At 32.0% G+C, this 22,007-nt stretch overlaps 1 protein-coding gene across 1 annotated transcript in view; it reads right to left on the bottom strand.

Annotated features, from left to right (window-relative positions):
* The window catches only part of LOC123662949 (paired box protein Pax-6-like), a 70,450-nt gene that overhangs the window by 23,386 nt on the left and 25,057 nt on the right, over positions 1–22,007 (bottom strand). Inside the window, exon 4 of the mRNA XM_045597713.1 lies at positions 10,802–11,057. Within this exon, the coding sequence (XP_045453669.1) occupies positions 10,802–11,057 (256 nt within the window). The remainder of the gene's footprint in view (positions 1–10,801; positions 11,058–22,007) is intronic.

Below are 22,007 nucleotides of genomic sequence, written 5' to 3'. Positions count from 1 at the left end.
TATTATTACTATGTAAATACTTTGGTTCTATTTCTTTATCATGACTTTGTTTTGGTTTTGGATGTGGCGTGTTTTATATTTCAGTCTTAATGTTTGCTTCCTGTACTTTTCTTTTGCTCTTCTTAGCTCTACTGTTTGGTCTTAAATATGACATTTCTTTATGTGTTTTCTATACATGCCTTCTAAATAACAATAAGAGTGAGATTTTTTTACGTATCGGTTTCTCGACAGTTATCTTTGAAGATGGTGAAGTTGGTGTTGAACACAAGGAAGACGCTCGTTCCGTAATATTCACACTTGTATCTTTATTTTCGGTCAAATGCTCATTATTGATTAATAATAAAATAACATACTTTCAGTAGAAGATGATGACAGAGCACTAGATGGACGCGGCGTTGATGTGGTTAAAGAAGGTTTAAAATTTGGTGCCTTTTTCAAGGGAACTAATTCTTTTTCAAAAGAAGTCGACTGCAGAAAAATTTGGTCTTGCTGATTATCTTCTTTTTTTGATTTGGGATTTTCGGGACAATTTTGTACTCTTTTAGTGTACTTTTTAGTGCAGCGAGTATGATAAATCATTGAGATGTGGTGTGACAAAGTTTCAAGAGGATCTGTTATATTGTTATCAAGCACCTCTATATCTAAGGTCACTTCTTCCTCGATTGTTTTCAATTTTCCCTTTTCCTTTTGTCTTTTATAGTAAGCTCTGAAATTTTCTCTACTTCTTTTTTGAGTTTTCTTCCGGCTTTTGGTGACATTTCGCAGATAGGCAGTATTTTTTTTTATTGTACCCTTCTTTCTCCTTTATTTTTTTTGATTGCTAATACAAAAAGGGGCATTTTTAATTCGTTCTCGGCATTGTCGCGCGGCAAGTCTTCTATTTTCTTTAACTTCCTCTTTGGTCTTTTTAGGTTTATCTTATAAATTAAATAATTTGATGAATGGTCAGCATATAATATAGACATATTTACGGACAATAATAATAATAATCTACGAAAACCGCGGTAAACAAGTATTACTTTTTCATACAACGGTAATTATAAACATATGGTAATTAGTATACGGTAATTAGAAAACGATAAATTTTCATGAAAATGTTTAAAACCGACACAGTATACAAATTCTAGCTTATTATAACGTACGGAGGCCAAAGTACTGTCTTCATTTACATGATCAACTTGGGTCTATCTTAAAAATCTAGTATTAAAATAAGAACAACGGTAATTAGAAAAGTTTTTAACCAAGGCTACGGTAATTATATACTTACGTGCTTCATTGGCGGTACACTAACATGAGAGTCATACAACTGCTGATGGACCTCGGTACATACTGAGGAGACGCGATGCGTACGGTAGTGATGTGCCAAATACTTTTATTTAGGGATGTGCACTCGAGAACAGCAGATGTTACGGTAATTAGAAGTTTCCGTTGGACATACGATTACTTCATAATAATTATTTGTAGACTGGTTCTTTTGAGTTGATATTTTGTTATGCGATAGACGCTGCTTAATATCGTTTAAAACGTTTAATGGATCAAAGTAAATCTATACGCTATAAAAATTACAAGCAAGTTTTAAGATTAAGTTGGTGTGCGGACACGCCACGGTAATTAGAGAACAGAGGTTTTTTGAACATAAGTTAAATTAATTTAGTCTTAATTACTTAAAACAGAAGCCAATATTTTTTTTACAGCTAGGTACGGATGCTATCTAAAATATATAAAAAAGTGCATGATTGAATAGGATGATATTACGGTTTAAACAAGCCCGGACACGAAAAATTTGCTAATCGGAGAATGGCCGATATATAAGACATAATATACAAATGAAGTAACACGTAATACTCAAATCATTTCAATCCGACGCTATCCTTTGATATTTTCTCAAAGCGCACTCCTTTTGAAACTAAGTGACATTATTCTAATCCTATAAAAATCATTTATACTAAACATACCTTGAAACAGATATAGCTCTAAGACGGTATACCAAAATAGAAGGGCTGCCTCTATATAGGTATTCCATACGACCGGCAGATCAAAGGGTTCGAAACGGCTGCCGCACTTTGAGCTCGCCGACGTATGTGTACATAGGATTCTGGCCTTGTATTCGTATATAGACATTATGTATGTTTCGATTATAAGTGTCTCGTGTCAATTCTGATTTAGTGGTAATTATGTGCAATACTCAATTAAATAATCATTTAGAATCATTAATGGAAATTGGAAATCTTCTCTAAATTAAAAATCATCAAAATCGATACACTCAGTAAAAAGTTATGCGGATTTTCAAGTTTTCCTCGATTTCTCTGGGATTCCATCATCAGTTTTCTTATCATGGTACCACACCAGGGATATCTCCTTTCCAACAAAAAAAGAATTTCCAAAATCGGTTCATAAACGACGAAGTTATCCCCGAAACGACGAAACAACGAAGTTATCGTCGAATTGAGTAACCTTTTTTGAAGTCGGTTAAAAAGAAAGCATTTTTTCTATTATTATTTAAATAACTCTTTCTCTATCTTTTGAAATTAATTGTAACGATTTATGGAGCCTTTGTTTTTTATATGTATTTAATTTTTTAAAACAAAAATAAGAATATTTTACAAATACTTTGAGAATTTGTGACTTGAAATTTAACGTACGACACGATTCAGCCTGTAACATCATTATGATAACAACCGGGACCGACTGCTTAACGTGCTTTCCGAGGCACGGTGGGGGCACGGATATTACGTAAATTACTTAATTTTACTTGTAGATACAAATTGTTAACATATGTATGTATATACACAGAGCGAGGAGAAACTATTTTTATTTTAATACTTTATGATATTATCATACTGAAATTTCAAGTTTTTTAATTTCCAGTGGATAGCGATGAAAGCTTGTTGCAACTTTTATACAGCTAGGCTGGCAAACAAGCGTATGACCCACCTAATCTTCCTGCCCGTAAGTGGTTACCACAGCTGATGGGCACTTACAACATTAGGAGAATCGTAAACGCGTTGCTGGCTTTAACCCCGCTGTCATCATTGCGCATACCCAGGAGTTCTAACTTCCTTACTCACAACACGAACACAGCACTACTTGATATTAGCTGTGATCTTCCGCAAGGTTGAATTCCGAGACAGGGTCCTTTGTGTATATCCTCTTATGCCCTAGAACGCCTATGCTTATCAGTTTCTTTGGCTTGCTAGTAATGTCAGATAATATGATAAGTGTTAGTTGGAGTTTATCGGAAAATTTTCGTTTGACAAAATGTAGCTTAATAGGAAAGAAAAGCTTCCTCGTATAGTTCAAGAAGGCTTTACGTATTTTATGGCAGAGTGAGAAACTATCATTAATTTTTCTGTATAATTGTAGCATGACGTAACTGCATTAAATCCTCAGTTTTACCTCAGATACTAGCCATCTCTTACGACTTTATTTATTTTTTGATAGTTTCAATATTTGTACATTGATATGTGACGTCATTGTAAGTATATAATGTAAGCGTTATAAAACACACTTTAGTTATGAGTGAAATGGGTTACTAATAGTTAAACAGCCGTCACAACTACAACAATATCTAGGTCGTGATAGCTATTTTTACATTTTTATCACCTACAACTTGAAGATTGGTGGTGCCCTTTTTGGTCAAATTCCGCGTCCCAGCGGTCAACCAATAAATATTCAACAAACAATACATCTCACTAATTTACTGCTGCGGAACACCGTAATAACCATTTATCTGGGGTCCCTGCGAATAAATCTAGTGACATTTTTCTTCGCCTTATCTCAGGAGTCCAGACGATTTTGCGTCTTCTTCTCCCTTTTGTGTTTATGTATGAATCTATCTCTTTCCGTCAACATTTATCAGCGCCGAGCCTCCCTTTTATTCGTAACGGTTTATTTAGTTTTGTCTCCTTAATGTATTTATCCTTCACTACCGTTCTTTGACCTAGCGTGTTTGTCAGTTGGTGGGTCTATAAGGTGTGGAAATATTATAAACTAGATTTTGAATAATAATTACTATATCTTGATACACGCAGTTACAGGGCCAACCTTAGATAGCATATAAAATTATATATTCAACATATTATATGAAATATAACACAACATATTAAATCTCTTATTCACATTAACTTTGTCATTGCTGTGTGATGTCACTGTAAGTATATTAAGTTACAACGTATACAAAACAACCAGAACTACTCTACATAATTACATTCGGAATAAGTTTTTGTTCTTAAATAGTAAATGTGCACGATTCAGCCTGTTACATTCCACCAGTAGCGTATTTCAAAATTGAGCACCTCGGACCAATAAAGTTAATCGCCCCTCATAAAAATGTAACTGATTAATAAAATTATTTGCAAATAATTATCTATTCTTGTGAAAACTCGATTATTTTTTTCACACCCCTAGTACGTATACTCAGTTTGCACCGCCCCTAACAGAATACAATCCCTGGCCATGGCCCTGTTGACCCTAGGGTAAATACGCCCATGCATCCCACTGCTGGGCATAGCCTCTTTCTCCGTGTAGAACAAGGATTAAAAAGAAAAACAGGCAATGTTATTTATTATAAATTAAAGTTGGATGTGTATTCCGACGACCAATTTTCTTCTAGTAAATAGATTCGAGTCTCTAAGTGTTAATCCTTAGAACTTATCTTTAAAATGAATATATTTTCACTGACCAGTCTAATCCATCTTACGTATAAGTTTTAAATTCTTGTAATTATATTGAATTCTTATCCTTTTTTTGAGTGTTGAGACCCATGTCATTACATGTCAAAAATAATATCGACTTTCTAAGCGTTCGACAAAAAATTCTTTAAGGGTTATTAATATCCTCTTTACTTTTAAAAAGGTTGAAATAAAGCTTAAGTTATCTACTACTATAAGTTAAGTTAAAATTATATTTTAAAGTTTAAGTAATGCTACGCTACATCTTGCCTGAGGGCGTACTTTGAAGTCATTTGCAATGTAACAAGTACCGATTATGTTAAACAAGATATGAAGACAAAATTAGAGAGAATTTACATGAATATATTTAATTATTTTTTACACTTTTAAAATAAAGTAATTGTATATTTTGTATTTTAAGTTACTGTCGTATATTTCAAATACATCGTATATGACAATAGTATTTTACTGAATATTTTGTAATGTTATTTAAATGAATAAATTAATTAATTTCTCAAAAAAAGATTTGAAGGATTGAAAGATTTTGCATGAAGGTCGCCCGTAGTTTCCAAGCTTATCTACATATTATTTATTTATTTTATTTATTCTTTATTGTACACCACAAAGAGTAATTTAATACAGATTTGTCATGAAAAAAAGTATAATGCACAATGAGGCGGCCTTATCACTCGATAGCGATTTCTTCCAGGCAACCTTAGGGTTAGGATTAGAGGGAAAAAAAAAGAAATAAGTAGGTGGCTTGTAATAAACGTACATCAAACAAAATAAGATACAAAGAATACAAATAAAATATATAATATTATAAACTATTCAATATTCCTATAGGTATAAATAGACACGTACATAACAATAAACTATAAGTACACGGTAAATAATACACACATGCACGTATACATACATACATACATATACATATATATATATATATATATATATATATATATATATATAATTAAGTCCTATTAAAAGACAGATAATAGTCTTTTACAAGTTTTTTAAATGAACCAATTCTTTGATTCAATGTGTAAGGGTAAAGTATTCCACAAAATAATAGCCTGAACAGCAAATGAACCTCGATAATATTTGGTCTTATGTACAGGCATTCTAAGCGTAAGATTTCCAGACGAACGAAGTACCTTACTGTGATCTCCAACGAATTCAAATTTGTTCTTCAAGTATAAAGGACTAGTTGGTTTAAATAGTACACAATACGGAAGTGAGAGAACGTGTAAATTTCGGCGAAGACGGATAGGAAGCCAGTTAAGCTTAGAGCGAAAGTCAGAAATGTGATCGAATTTGCGCAATCCAAATATGAATCGGATTGCAACATTTTGAAGCCGCTCAAGTTTATTAAGTTGATCTTCAGTTAGGTTGGTATAGCTTGCGTTAGCATAGTCAAGAACGGGCAGTAGTAGGGATTGTGCTAACATAGTTTTAGTGGAAATGGGAAGAAATGACTGCAAACGTCTCAACGAGCTTATGGCCGCGAATGTCTTTTTACTCAGTTATTTATATAATTGCTCCAGGACAAGGTTGGGTCTAAGTAAATGCCTAAATCCTTTACAGAGGTGCAGTAAGGTATTACAGAGGAATTATATGTTACAGAAGGAAGGCTACCCCTATCAACTCTCGACATGATATTGGGACTACCAATGACAATGACTTGTGACTTGGTAGGATTAACTTTGTGTCCATATAATTTACTCCATTAGTATATAGTTGCGAAGTCATTGTTAGTGGAAACCACAGCAGAGGATAGGTTATCAAGACTTGACTGAGTATAAATTTGCAAATCGTCAGCATAGGTACATGTTGTAGAGAGAAGTAATTTTTTGGGATATGGAGTTTATGAAGATGGAGAACAGTAATGGAGACAACACACCACCCTGGGGAACGCCAGCTCGGACTTCACACCAAGAAGATAACGAATCTTCAATTTTTATTCACTACCGGCGCCCACCGAGGTAACTCTGAAACCAACTCATTACGGATGGAGATATGTTAAATGTACGTAAAAGTTTTAGCAATATTTCATGATCGACAATATTAAAAGCATTTCTGAAGTCGAGCAGAGTAAGAACTGTCAGTTGTTTGTTGTCCATACCCCAGCGAATGTCATCAGTAACCTTGACCAGTGCGGTGACCGTACCGTACGTTGAAAGGGATTTAAAAGGGAATGTTTAATAAGGTAGGAGTTTATTTGATTATAGACTAATTTTTCAAGGACTTTTGAAAGAAATGGGAGTATGGATATAGGTCGAAAGTCAGAGAAATTTGAAGGATTAGATTTTTTAGGAATAGGAGTAACTTGTGCACTCTTCCAAGCGTTGGGAAATTGACCAGAAGAAATGGATACGTTGAGGATATGAGTTAAGATAGGCAGAAGGATATCAAGGATAGGTAAGATCATATTACGGCTAGTGCCATCGGTACCAACGGCATTCGATGAGATTGAATAAATGTACTTTTTAACATCACATTCCGCAAATGAGGAGAAATTAAACGGTTGAAAATCAGGAGTTGGAATTGACGAAAGAGATGTAAGAGTAAGTTTTTTCTCACTATCTTCCATTAGACTAGAAGATGAAAAGTGCTTATTTAAAAGTTCAATATCAATTTTACTAGAAGATGTATTATTAGGGGGTTTGCCAACTCCAAGTGTTTGTAGAAATTTTCAAACCTTAGCTGAGGCGCCCTTTTCGACAGATGAGTAAAATATAATATATATAATAATAAGTATTATATATTATTCCTTGAGAAAACCTGTAGAATAAATATGAAAGATGCCAGACACCGTTCGGTCATCTTATTGCGGCGTTGTAAGGAAATATGTAGAGTTAGAAATCTGGAGTATGAAAACTCTGTTATTAAAACGTGTTTCAGTGGTCAATATTGGATCATTTTTATGTTTTTTTTTGTTGTTATGAATTTTGGTTAGAATGATACAAATCAGTGTGACCCTTTTATCTCACCAATCATGATTGAAATAGTAATATCAAAGGTTAGTACTACGAAGCCACTACAAGACAAAATTGAGGGAGGTCTTGTGCCCTCGCATTAGTGTTTTAGTATTAGTTTACAAAATACTTTAGATTTTTTTGCATTAATGTGCCTTATGTGTGAACTACATGATATGATGAAATCTATCTCGTGCATTTTCTGTCTGTTGCCTTTTTATTGAACTAGCAATACTCGTGTAAATAATTCGCACTAAATAATTTTATTAAATAATTAATTTACAAAAATAAATGCAATAATACATTTTTTGGTTGTGGATGCCGGTAGAGCAAGGAATTATCAATAAAATGATATAGAATTGATTGCGAGGTTTTTTTCTAAAACGGGAGGCAAACATCTTAATCTTAGCGTATATATATGAGGATATATAGTCTTGGCTAAGCAACATAAAATGATTAAGTACCGATGCATGTTAAAAAATAATAATAATAACAATATATGGAATAACAAAAGCACGGGCATAATAAGCCTGTGGATTTATCACATAACTAAAAAAAAAAAAAAAAAAAAAACATAAAATGATTAAAAATTATTAATCTCTATTATTATTCTGTTTAAGTACCTATATAATAATATTATTATTTATATTAGGAGGATATTATTTTGTTGACAATCTTTGAATGAAATTAATTAAAAAAAATGAAATTAAAAAAAGTATATTTTGCAAAAACGCATCAAGTTTCAAATTGACACATCGTGTACATTTTGAGTTTTACAAACACAAACATATAGATGCTATATTTTTCTACATATGTATAGATTACAAAATGAAATAACAAAACAGTAGGTTGTTATCGATGTCTTATTACACGTTCAATTGAATTTATATTGATAAGTCAAGGTACGAGCTGAGACAAGGCGTATCATGTTACTTGGTCGCTTTCACGGCGAACAGGTACGCTTACTTACTAGTTCATTACTACTGTGTTTGATGACTGTTATTAGTGGTTAGTGGTTCTGGTTTTTTGTATTAAATCGTTCCTATATATTTAATACTAAACAAGCATGATTCAAATTAAGTATCGTTTCGATGTTATGTGAAAGTTTTTTTGACGCCTAACACGAAACTAAAAAACACTAGCGATTTTAATCGCATGATATCCGTAACCGTAAAAATTTTGGGATAAAAATAGCCTAGTATAATTCTGAACCTCCAGCTATCTTCACACGAAGCTTGATTACAATAATTAGTCTTGAAGTTTTTGCGTGAAAGAGTAACAAAAATCCATCCATCCTAACATACTACCGCGTTTATGATTAATATCATATTATTAATATCATGTAGGATTTGCTTCAGATTATAATATTAGTTTGTATGTATCGGTGATATGTAAAACAGTCGGTCCTGGTTTTCATCATATGTATAACATTGTTTACTCTTGGTCGAGAAAGTATCTGCCAACGTACAATGAGATAGAGACTTAAATTATAGAGCCTTAAAGCCTATTTTGTTTTAGTGAAGTATTTACCAACTAAATACATATTATATTATTTATACAGTTTAAAAAATATTAATAATTACATTTAAAAATATGCTTTTAAATTATTGGTATGCACAATATAAAATCATATCATAATTAAATCATAATTTACTAAATAACTAGTTTTGAATAAATACATACGAATATTTTTAGTTTTGTACTAACTACAGAAAGAGGGTAATTTGATGATTTATTTAGTTATTAAAAACTTTAAACATTTTTGTTTTTAAAGTACCTATCCTCTCGCAAGAAATATCGATGTCACGATTTTAAAATATATAGCCAATATATAGCTCATTATAATTCCTCATCATATAGCAAAGAGATGAGTTTTAAGCTGTAGGATATCATAATCTTTTTTCATATCAGGCCAGTAAAAATAGCTCTTTTTAAATTATATTTTTACTGGTCTATATTACAAGTGGCAATTCGACTACCAAGCTACTTAAAGTGTAGGTACCTACACCTATCCAGTACATTAAGTAGGCAGTGTGAGTTTGTAAAATATCTGTGACTGTCAAATAAAACGTTTTCCAATTTTTTTTTAATTATTTAAAAGTTAGCTTTTTTACTAGGTAGCTGTTTTTACCTTATATTTTTTTTAGGTTGTCTTTTAGCTGTGATGTTGATGCTTTACATTTTATACTGTCGATTATGTAATAATACTAGCAATACCCGTGCGAATAAGTCGCACTAAATAAGTAAAAAATTTACCGACCGTCAATCATGTTAACGTTGTTTCAAAAATCAATTTACAAAAACAAAAGCGATAATATTTTTTTTTAGTTGAGGATACCGGTAGAGCAAGCAATTATCTATAAAATGATGTATAAATTAGGTGAAGTAATTGTGAGGTTTTTTTCGAAAAAGGGAGGCAAACATCTTAACCTTATTAATATACGAGTATATGATGCTACTGTCATTTTATGTCAGTGTCTTATTACAATGATAGATGGGAACTGTCTTATACTATTTTGTGTGTGAACTTAATTATATTAAGTTTCTAACATCTACGATAAATAAACTGAAAAGTTATAAGTATTATAGAACATTATACATATAGCCTTTATTTTATTGTTTTCATATTTAAAATGTATCGCAATCTTTACTTTTTTGATTTTTTCAGTTTGCTTGAGAGCGACCGCCTTTCAAATGTCAAACTTCTTTACCCTTTTTTTATTAAGTATACATCAACTGCCTGTATCGAAAATTAAAAAATTCCATAACTCCAAACCGAATTTACCAAGTTCGAGAAAAATGTTCAAAGCCACCTAATTGGATACTGACTACAGACCACTACAAAGGGGGATGTTTGAGATAAAAATGAAAATTAAATCTTCCAAGTGGATGAACAGAGTAATGTTTTTGACGGTACCGGAGGCGGGTCGCCCCCCACAAGGGGGGAGCCGCAAATCGACTATCAAAATGCCGGCGAGTTGTGAAAAAAGTTGTGTTTCAACGCAGACAGTGTGACCGTTGCGGATGCTCTGCCCCTTTTGCTGGCTTTTTTAATTATTCGTGTCTGCGGCCAGTGGTTATGAGTTTTTACTTTTTTTAATACTAGTAACATTTTAAAATATACGCATACGTGCACTTTGTATAAACCCTTACCTTTTTTTAGCACCGGTAGTTCGGTTCCGTTACATATAGCTTGAGGGCCAGGACTCAAACTATGTAGCTGATATGGCGGCGTCCTAGTGTCTATTTGCGAGGGCCAGGGGTTTCTTGGCCAGGCTGGTGTCGACCCAGGGGTTCCCAGTAGCCGAAGACGTTCATACACAGGGGTCGAACAGTCAGTGCTTTGTTGGCTGTTAGACTTCTCCTTCTGCGCAGCTAGGTTGCGAAGTACGCGGTTGATTGATGAAACCTAAAAAAAAAAAAAACGGTTTAATAATACTCTAATTTTTTAAAATATTATACTATAGTATATTTAGTCAGTTCTTAAGCCTAGTAAAGAAATATTAAGTAATCATATAGACTAAACTAGCAGTAATTAAATGGGTAGTCTTAAGGGTATGTAAATCTATTTCAGGAAGTGTGCAAAAAGATTTGATGTTTTTTCCCAGAATAAAATACATTTATCTTGAATTTTTAATCTATGTGTGTGGCTAATAACTTTAGTTGTTTATTTAAATCGCTTATCTTAAGGTATAGTCATCGCAAAAAAAATTTATTACGGTAATATTAACCTTATAATATTAACCTTACATGTGGTAATATTAACCTTATATGTGGTAATATTAATATTAAGATTCTCTACTAAGTTGCGTAACTTAGTAGAGAAGCAACTTGGTGAGAAAATTACCATTGGTAGTTTCACATTAAACATATTTATTTAATTTTAAAAAAGGCTAATAAAATTACGATTTTTAAAATTACTATTCAAAAGTGCTTTTGAAACCAAATTGAGGACATATATTTTTTTTAATTCATCATTACAGCCTATACAGTCCACTGCTGGACATAGGCCTCCACAAGTTTACGCCAAAAATAACGTGAACTCATGTGTCATATGTATTTTTTTAAATTGATTTTTGATAAAGGCGAGTGACAGTCAGTTTCTTTAATACACTTTAGCATAATAAAATAGTAATTCAAAATACTTTTATGATATAATGAACTTTTTTTTTAAGATTTTAAAACAAATTTAAAAAAATTTAAAAATAAGCATGTTTTTCAATATTGTAAAATATCGATACATCGTTATCGTGTCTCGGCACTGTGTCGATGTTCGCTAAAGCGTAGTGACGACATGCGACCGGAGAGGCGTGCGACGGATTGATAACTACGACTTGCTACGACTTGAGTATCGTATGTTATACATAGAGATTTTGTAATGTTTTTATATCTTTAAATTAATTTAGTTGTGGCCAAAGAAGTAAAGAAAAGGGTATATGGTACAAAATTATTCAAAATCAGCCCCCTCGTTTACCTTGGTTTATAAAAGCAAGGATTGATAGAAAATACATCATTACAGCATTCGAATTACGTTCATGGCATTTTTCACCCAAAAAGTTTGCCTTTTTAATGAAAAAAGCTGAATCCCCTTATTGTGACACATGCGGCTTGCTAGATGATGTACATCACATACTAAGTGAATGTGATAAATACGAAACGGAGAGAGAATTATTGATGAAACGTTTTAGTATAAATAAATTTGATATGGGATCATTTTTATCTGTGTTAACAGAACCTTTGTCTGATGCAGCAAATTTGTTAGTTAATATGATCTTACATCATCAATGATTCTTTCTCTATTTCTTAGACATAGTGGGAATTAAGGTATGATGGGGCTGGCATGTCTGTGTAGACAAGTCCCTAAAAAAAGAATAAAAGAAATAAATTTAGTTGTGGGTAAATAAAAAAGAAATAAAAAAAAATCCAATCAAGGCTTTATGATTAGGTTGTCAATCAGGGTATGTATAAATTACAGGCTGAAGCGATTAGGTTGTCAAACAAATACACTTCAGCCTGTAATATCCCACTGCTGGGCATAGGCCTCTTTCTCCATGTAGGAGAAGGATCAGAGCTTATTCCACCACGCTGCTCTACTGCGGGTTGGCGGATATATTGCCTTTTATGAGTAACGATCATCAGGTGTACATGATAACAACCGGGACCGACGGCTTAATGTCCTCTCCGAGGCATGGTGGGGAGACCCACAAGGATTGCACAAAAACCCAGACCACGGCAAACATCTGTATGATCAATAAAAATATTTGTCATGTGCGGGGATCGAACCCGCAACCACCAGCGCAACAACCACAAACCAGTGCTGTGACAGTTGCGCCAATGCGGCGTCAAAGATAATCATTACAGCCTATACAGTCCACTGCTGGACATAGGCCTCCACAAGTTTACGCCAAAAATAACGTGAACTCATTTGTTTTGCCCATAGTCACCACGCTGGGCGGGCGGGTTGGTGACCGCAGTACTGGCTTTGTCGCACCGAAGACGCTGCTGCCCATCTTCGGCCTGTGTATTTAAAAGTCAGTAGTTGGATGGTTATCCCGCCACCGGTCGGCTTTTTAAGTTCCAAGGTGTTAGCGGAACTGTGTTATCCCTTAGTCGCCTTCTACGACATCCACGGGAAGAGAGGGGGTGGCTATATTCTTTAGTACCGTAGCCACACAGTACGTCAAAGATAATAAAAATATATAATGTTCTTTAATAAATATAGTACCGTAGATTAAAATTGAATACGAATTAACAGTTCAATGATTATGTCAAAACAAAAATGTAATGATAATTTAAAATTTAAAATTCTTATGTATTATATTTAAAAATGAATGTTTGTCTGAATGTCCTTTATAAAATTAGCACACTATGCATGTCATACTTTTTAAAACATAGCCTTTTATTAAACACGCTACGTGACATACACTCAGTGATAACGCAGCAATCTACTTTAGAAGAATTTCTAAAATCGGCTTAATAGTTTTGCCTTTATTCATTACATACAAAGAAAAGTTGAAATCTTTTCATTTTATAAAATTACTTTACATTAGTATATATTTATATGTCATAGTTACGAAATCACTAATATAATAAAACTAATTTATAATCCCAATATATATTTTATTGGATTGTCAAAATATATAATATTATAGTAATGTAAGTAATTCGATACTAAACGAGTTAACCGATAGGCCACCCAGCTTTGCGATAAAGGAAAACCAAAAATGTCCGCGGGTACCAACTGTCACTGTCATGTGACAGCGCGCGAAACGGACGTAGCGCGTAAGTTAGACGTAGACAGGAAGGCGAAGTAAGACGATAGATGGTAACTCGATACAACGCCGCGGTGGTCCGCGCCGCTCGCTGACTGGCAGCTGCCGAGATGCCCGATGGACCGAGAAAGCGCGGCACGTTCGAAAAACGAGCGCTTTTTTGTTTTTTTATTTATTATTTTAATTTTCGTGGTCTAGGATCGGATAGTTGACGGATTAGTTACGATAATTTTTGTTTTTTTTCTTCTTCTTTTTTAATTTATTTTTATTTTGTGTTGTATGATCGGCTAGTCTAGTTGACAGTTTTGTACTAATGATAATTTTTGTTATCTGTTCGAATGTTTGTACTTCATTTTATTTTAAAGTTACATCAAGATTCAGAGTTGATCTTAAAAATAAGAAATAAAAAGTTACATATAAACAAGTTCTTATTCATTGCAAAACGATATTAATATTAATTTAAATTTTCCAAGTAAACTAATAAACGATAAAAACTGTTCAGTGAGAAAATTTTAACAAGCTATCTAATTAAAATATTTAAGTTTCGATTATTCAACTAGAAAAACGTTTCCTCGAAAGGGTAAAGATGAGATGTTACGAGTTTAAAAACAAAATGAAACGGAAATTTTTAACAAGCTACCGAAGAGTTGCCGATCAATCGGTCGCGATAAAGAAAATATTATCTGGAATTGTTTTGTTTAAAATTAATTATTGACATTCAATTTAATTGTGAACTTCATAGCAATTACTTTGTCGAGTCTGTTTTAAAATAGCTTAATTGTTGTAAAATTCTATTTTACTTTAAAATGTTGTGAGTGCTTATTAATAATTTTGTTGTATTTTTAAATAAAAGCAAAAAGTTAAGAAAAATATAATAAGTCTTGTAATTGATTAAAATAATTAATTTGCATACGAAAAAAATATCAGGCAATGGAAATTATTAATGACCACCATATTAATGTTATGTGTAAACAATGCTTTTTTAAAACCATACACATCAACCGATCCGTGCGAGTGTGGCCATGTGTGAAAACGTTTTCATAAAAAAAATATAGTCTACATGTAAACCGTCCTAATTCGATTTACACGCTCAATGATTTATTTCCACAATTGTACTCGGTTAATTCGCCAATTACTAAATAACCCTTTAATGCTTGTTTATGTACACACCTGAATTATTTTTTTTAAATAATAAAGGAGCTTCTATTTGGTTGAACCTAAATGCATTTGTGTTACGGTAAATACCAGTAGCTATTTTTGGACAGATTATAAAGGTTGTATTTAACTTTTTTTAATCGTGGGAATAGATAATTTAACCTGCGCTTTGTGTTTATCTTAATTTACTGCATGTTTTTTTAAAGAAAAATTAATTATCTACGATTTTGCCGTTTGAAACGAAATTTTGACGCAAGTACGATTCCATTACGATAAATTGCAACTTAATCGCAGTTGACAGATTAAAACTCTTTTTTTATTATTAAAATGTGTATAAGTCAGTCTAAAGTCTCACATACAGTACAAATATACTTTATTGTACACTAATAATTGTGTTTGCTCGCAAACGAAAAAAAAACCGACTTCAATTACATCGACAAGTAATACAACGTAGATCGACGAAAAAATAGTCAAGCAACTACGCGTTATCAAAGATTACTCAAAAAGTAATTGTCGGATCTCGATAAAATTTATATGTGACCACATGATAAACATCAGCTTTCGATTAAATTAAAAATTATCAAAATCGGTACACCCAGTAAAAAGTTATTACGGATTTTCGAGAGCTTCCCTCGATTTCTCTGGGATTCCATCATCAGATCCTGGTTTCCTTATCACGGTACTAAACTAGGGATATCCCCTTTCCAACAAAAAAAGAATTATCAAAATCGGTACATCCAGTAGAAAGTTATGCGGTATAATACAACGTAGGTCGACGAAAAAAGCGTCAAGTAAAAACGCATTATTAGATATAACTCGAAAAGTAGTTGTTAGATCTCAAATAAATTTAAATGGGACCAATTGGCACACACCACCCTTCGATTAAAACAAAATTTGTCGAAATCGGTCTACCCGGTCAAAAGTTCTGATGTAACATACATAAAAAAAAAAAAAAAAATACAGTCGAATTGAGAACCTCCTCCTTTTTTGGAAGTCGGTTAAAAAGGAAATTTTTCCATCGAAAATATGTACAAAAGGTGGTCTTATCGCTAAAAGAACAATTCCTTCCAGACAACCTCAAGCATGGAAAGGACATGACAAAGAATGCATGACACACATACATATATAGATCATACATATAATCATACACATAAATATACATACAAATAAATATTACATATCACTCACTACTACTGTACTCAAATACTGTTTATAAATACACATTCTTATAAATATAATATGTAAAATATACATACGACCGAAGGGAGGAAGTAACAGTTAAAGTCATCGACAGTGATATACACTTGCAGAAAATGAATTTATAAACTTACAAGCTGACACTGCAGTCGCTGTTTTGCCATATATGTTATTGACCTCCGTAATCCCCCCCCCGCCCTATATCTTAGGGGTATGTAAAATAGATGTTGGCCGAATCTCAGAACTACCCGATATGTGCACAAAATTTCATAAAAATCGGTCCAGCCGTTTTTGGAGGAGTATTTTAACTAACATTGTGACACGAGAATTTTATACATAAGATAACGTGACTCATGAATTTAAATAGTGTTTCATATAAAATACGCTAATCGCCTAAATTGCTATCGCCAATTAACCCCAAAATATTTATCATCAAAAATTTAATTGTCTTTAAAATAATATAACCATGAAACATAAACATAATAAATTACAGTACATTTATAGTAATAGGATTAATGTTGTCAGAAAGCTCGACTTAATTAATCCACATCGACATTCTTACATCAATAAACACCCATGAGAAAGCGTCTAATAAACGATTGCATATCATTTCCATCAAAAGACCGAATACCAATTGTACCCCAAAATACCTTAGAAGACGACTAGTACAATATGGCATACGAAGCAACCCCGCGGGGTACAATGTACCGCGTTATTGACAAACTGCCTATAAGTCTTTAAGTCTATAAGTAATCAAACAATGAAAAATGAGCTCAAGCCTCAACTATTGAGTTATTGACCCATTTCTTTGATTGCATACAATGAAAGAAACGGGTCAATAACACGACAATAAAATTTAATTTTCGAAAGAAGTAACGACAATTAAATTTTGAATTTCGAATCGTGGGAATGGCGCGAATTAAGCGTTTGACTCTAGCTGTCATCGCGCATGGGCGGGAGTTTTTTTTTTCTTCAGGAGGCGTATGATGGGCGTTGTGCGGTTACCATTATTCCAATTATATGAAGAAGTTTCTTATATTATAGTTTTTATTGTTATCATGGGAAATTAATTATAATACAGGTAAGTACTAAACATATGCTTAAAGAAATCAAAAGGTGTGTTTGTGATTAATGAGGACTTCGTTTAGATTTATGAATTGAACCTTCGTTAAGTTGCATTATAGAATCATTGTTACTATTTTAAAAAAAATGGTAGTTATAGAGACTGCTGATAGAAGCGAAAACTTAGGTCTTTTAATATAAAAATTTGAAATTTTATAATGTTTGAATTAAAATTATGTGTATAATGTTACAAATACGTCAGCTGTATAGCTATAGATATACTGCTATAAGCGTGTCGTTGACACGAACGCACAAGATTCTACCCACCCAAAAACCGTCTAACGCATACAGCACAGGGCCACTCGGTGACGCGAGCTTATAAGATTTTTCCTGTACCAAAAAGTCTCCTACGCGGCTTAAGAAGTATTCACTTCAAAAAAATTGTGTAAAAAAATATTTAGTTGACTAGGACTAGCTCAATATAATTATTTCTTAATAATTAAAAATGTCTAACAATTAATGCCTTTATTTAATTCACACACGTCAAGTGTACATTTGAATATACAAAACATATTTAGACAACAAAAAAATATTAATTACCAACAATAGCAATCATATTTGAATTCCAATACTCTCAATATAAAACAATAAACAATGCCCGATCGATAACAAACTTCAATTTATCAAATGAATTCGAAATTCAAAACAAGAAAAATAAACAAAAGCGTAATAAATGAAGTGCAAAACTCGGGTAGGTGCGCAGTTGTTCGCTTACGTTGCAAAGGTTGAGAACATCTGAAGAGAGTAAAGTCACCCAAAATATTGACTCGCAAAGTGCCGACTTGGCGCACAATACGCCCAGCAGGTGCCCATTGTTGACGACCCCTGTACCCTACAATGGTAATGCACTGCTTTTTTCGGCTTGAATCGAAATTCCGTACTAAGTAGTCGAGTCTTACGAGGCTTGATATATCATCTTAGTTGAACTAGTAGTTATTTAATTTTGATATTATTTGTACTTTAACATTAGTAGATTTTACTTTAATATTATAATTATTGCATGTCTCATACCTGTATTTAGGACGACATTATTATCATATGTAAGTATTCTTTGGCGCTAATTGTAAAAGTCACTTAAAATGTATAAAGAAATGTCAATAAATTTTGTTGTTATAAAAAAAAAATAACACAAAATATGTTCAAAATTGAAAGGGATTCTCTGAGAATGGAAGATTTTTCAAAGTACTTAGTACAATTTAATGTGTGCGAACTTGCCGGTATACTAGATCTTTTCTATTATTTTAGTATTTTTTATTATTATTTATTGTATTTAGCATTTTGTCACTGCTACTAAAGATATGTTATACTCAATGTTATTATACTTTACGTAATTTTATTATGAAAGTTAAAATTTTTTAATTTTTAACCGACTTCAAAAAAAGGTTACTCAAATATTTTATATATGTTCAGGGATAACTCCGTCGTTTATGTACCTATTTTAATAATTATTTTATTGTTGGAAAGAAGATATCCCTAGTTTGGTTACGATGATAAGGAAATCAGGATCTGACGATGAAATCCCAGAGCAATCGAGGGAAACTCTCGAAAACCCGCATAACTTTTTACTGGGTGTACCGATTTTGATGATTTTTAATTTAATCGAAAGCCGATGTTTATCACGTGGTCACATTTAAATTTCATCGAGATCTGATAACTTTTGGCGTTATCTTTGATAATGCGTATTTACTTGACTATTTATCGTCTACCTACGTTGATTTACTTGTCGATATAATTGAAGTCGGTTTTTCTTCGTTTGTCTGCAACCACAATTATATTATATATATTATATTTATGATTAAAAACTAATATAGATCAAAGAACAAATAATTAAAAATAGCAATAAAAAACTTTATTAAGATTTATTTGGTAACACCTAAAAAAATTAATAATTATTTGAATATACACAAAATCGAATCGATCAATAAAGACCCTCTATTTGCGCGTTTCACAAAACGTTCTTTACAAGATGGGTCGCGAAAAAAAAAATCGCTCTTTAAGCTTATTGAAAAGTATTCTCGCCCTACGTTCACGGAGTCTGAGCAAATATAAGATAATTTTACCGCTCCACCTCACCCGGTATTTAGGGGGCACCTTTCATACTTTTTACTGTTCCGTTTGACGGTAGGTGCACTTTGTAACGTTATTTATTATATATTCAAAACACGTTCCAGACGGGGATCATTTTAAATTATAATTATCGTTTATGGTACGTGTACGTTTATTTTATTTATAAGTAAATACATTTGAAGAGATTTCGTGGGAAGAATTTATTCATTTTTTTTATATATTTATAAAATATATCGTTTATATGTTTATATTATTGCAGACAAAATAGCTGAACTGAAACAAAATAACTTGTAAATATATTATTCATAATTCTTATAAAATTATGTCTTGTTCAAAAGAACCATTATATTATAATTATGCTTATATTTTTTAACATACGTAAACAAAACGCTGTATTTATATATTATTTATATCCAAAAAGGGATTGATGATGATGTTTTTGTTATCTCATAGATGGCGCTGCTTTAAAATTATCTTGCTACTACTTATATTCATTTAATTATGTTTATCGGCCTAAGTTTCTTATATTACGTGATTTTTATAGTGTGAAGCTAGCTTATAGCATGGTTATTAACATAATAACAACAACATTCATATATGCGTCGTTAGATTACACGTTGTTACAGAGTGCATTGAAGAAATAAAGGTTCACTGCTCGTTCCCCGTAGGTGATTGCGTGATAATATGTAGTCTATATGTTGACCCGACTTCTTAATAATATTCGTGCCAAATTTGAAGTAAAACTATGCAGTACTTTTTGAGTTTATCCCGGACATACATACAGACAAACAGACAAAAATTCTAAAAACTATATTTTTGGCTTCGGTATCGATTGTAGATCACACCCCAAGTATTCTTTAAAAAAAATTCAATGTACAGTTTTGTCTTTTCTACCATTTTATTATATGTATAGATATAGATAACTCTGTGAACTAAACAATAACTTTTTTGTTAAATTCCATGTGAACGAAGTCGCGGGCACAGCTAGTATATAAATATACATATTTCCCAAAACTGGCGAATAAAGAAGGGCACTACCAACTTTGCTTATACGGGCCACTTAAGAGTCAGTCGGTTCAGAGAACTAAATTATTCTGCAGTAACTATTTTCTTAAAGTTTAAATTTCTTGTCTAGTCTATTTTTCTAATCGATATGAATAAATCTTAAAATGAATATTTGATTATTGTTTTTTTTTAATAATGCGAAGAACTTCGTCTAATAAAGAGTTCTACCTAGTCTACAGTTTAATAATTCAACCGCGCTTCAATCTGGTGTTTCGTTCTAATTTAAAATATATTGAAAAGCTTTCAGTTATTCTTAACTTTTCCATTTAAATTTGTTTCTACAAGTCCTTTTTTATTTAATTAGTTAAATAAATTAATTTTCATACTTTAATCTATTTAATTTAGATTCGAATAGATTTAGATTTGCTTTTTCAACTATTTGTTCGGTGTGCCCAGTTGTGTCGTTTATTATTATTTTCTTTTTAGACAGGCTTGTTTGTAAGAAATAGCTTTTAGTGATAGTTTCGCTTTAGGCTTGATAGGTTTGAACATTCTATTCTACTTTAAAATAATTATAAAATTTGCATTGAAACATTAATTAAATAAATAAAAAGTAACTAAAATAAATTAAAAGAAATGCAAGAAAAGACGTTTATCATTCTTTAATTTGCCTTTATAGAACTTTTTTTTTGTTCTTCTTTTTTGCGTGTTATTCTTTATTTTTAATTTTAAATATGTAATAAGTTTTTCATAAAAAATCAGTAAATAATTACTCCTTTTTTCATAGTGTTTGAACTGTTCATCTTGATCGGCACTACATTTAGTTTTAAATCATTATCATTATTATTTTTGTGGTTATTATTTAATCCTTTTTAATTCAAAAACATATTAAATTAATTAGGAATATAGATTGATAAATATGTTACTAACCGCGACTCGCTGTTTCAGCCGCGTTATTTCTGGTCCCGTGGCATAAAAAGTACCCTATTCTTGATCTCAATATTTCAAGTAAAATAAACAAGAAATATTTTATTCAAAATATAACAAATACGTCTGATTTACACTCTCTAAAGTTGTCAAATTACACGCTAGAAGTGACAGTGTTGGCAGAAAAATAAAATCCCGACAAAAATAGCACACGGCCGAGCTGGCGGAAAATTGATTATTGATTTGTTTCATATTATTTTATGACACGGATAAGGGTATAGGGATGAAAGGATGCGTGGAGGATAATTGTTCCGGACGTGAACCTGTGATCAAGTGTAATCGATGGTTTCGATATCAATTAATGTATTATCTTTAAAATAGATTTGTTCGTCGTTTGGTTAATTTAATTTTATTTACGATTACTTATCTTCTAATTCTCAGTGGGGTAGCAAGTAAAGTCTACGTTTTATTTTATTTTTAATTGAATAAATTTATTACATTTGCGTAGTTGAATGAAATTTTCCAAATTTTTTTTTCAATCATTTTTTTTCCCAATACGATAATATAAAGCCTGACTTTTTTGTATTATATATAAGTATATAAATAAGCTATGC

This window comes from Melitaea cinxia, chromosome 19, assembly GCF_905220565.1.
Source record: "Melitaea cinxia chromosome 19, ilMelCinx1.1, whole genome shotgun sequence".
Classification (NCBI taxonomy): Eukaryota; Metazoa; Arthropoda; class Insecta; order Lepidoptera; family Nymphalidae; genus Melitaea; species Melitaea cinxia.
Note: the sequence above shows the minus strand (reverse complement) of the source record. Positions and strands in the feature narration are given on the sequence as shown.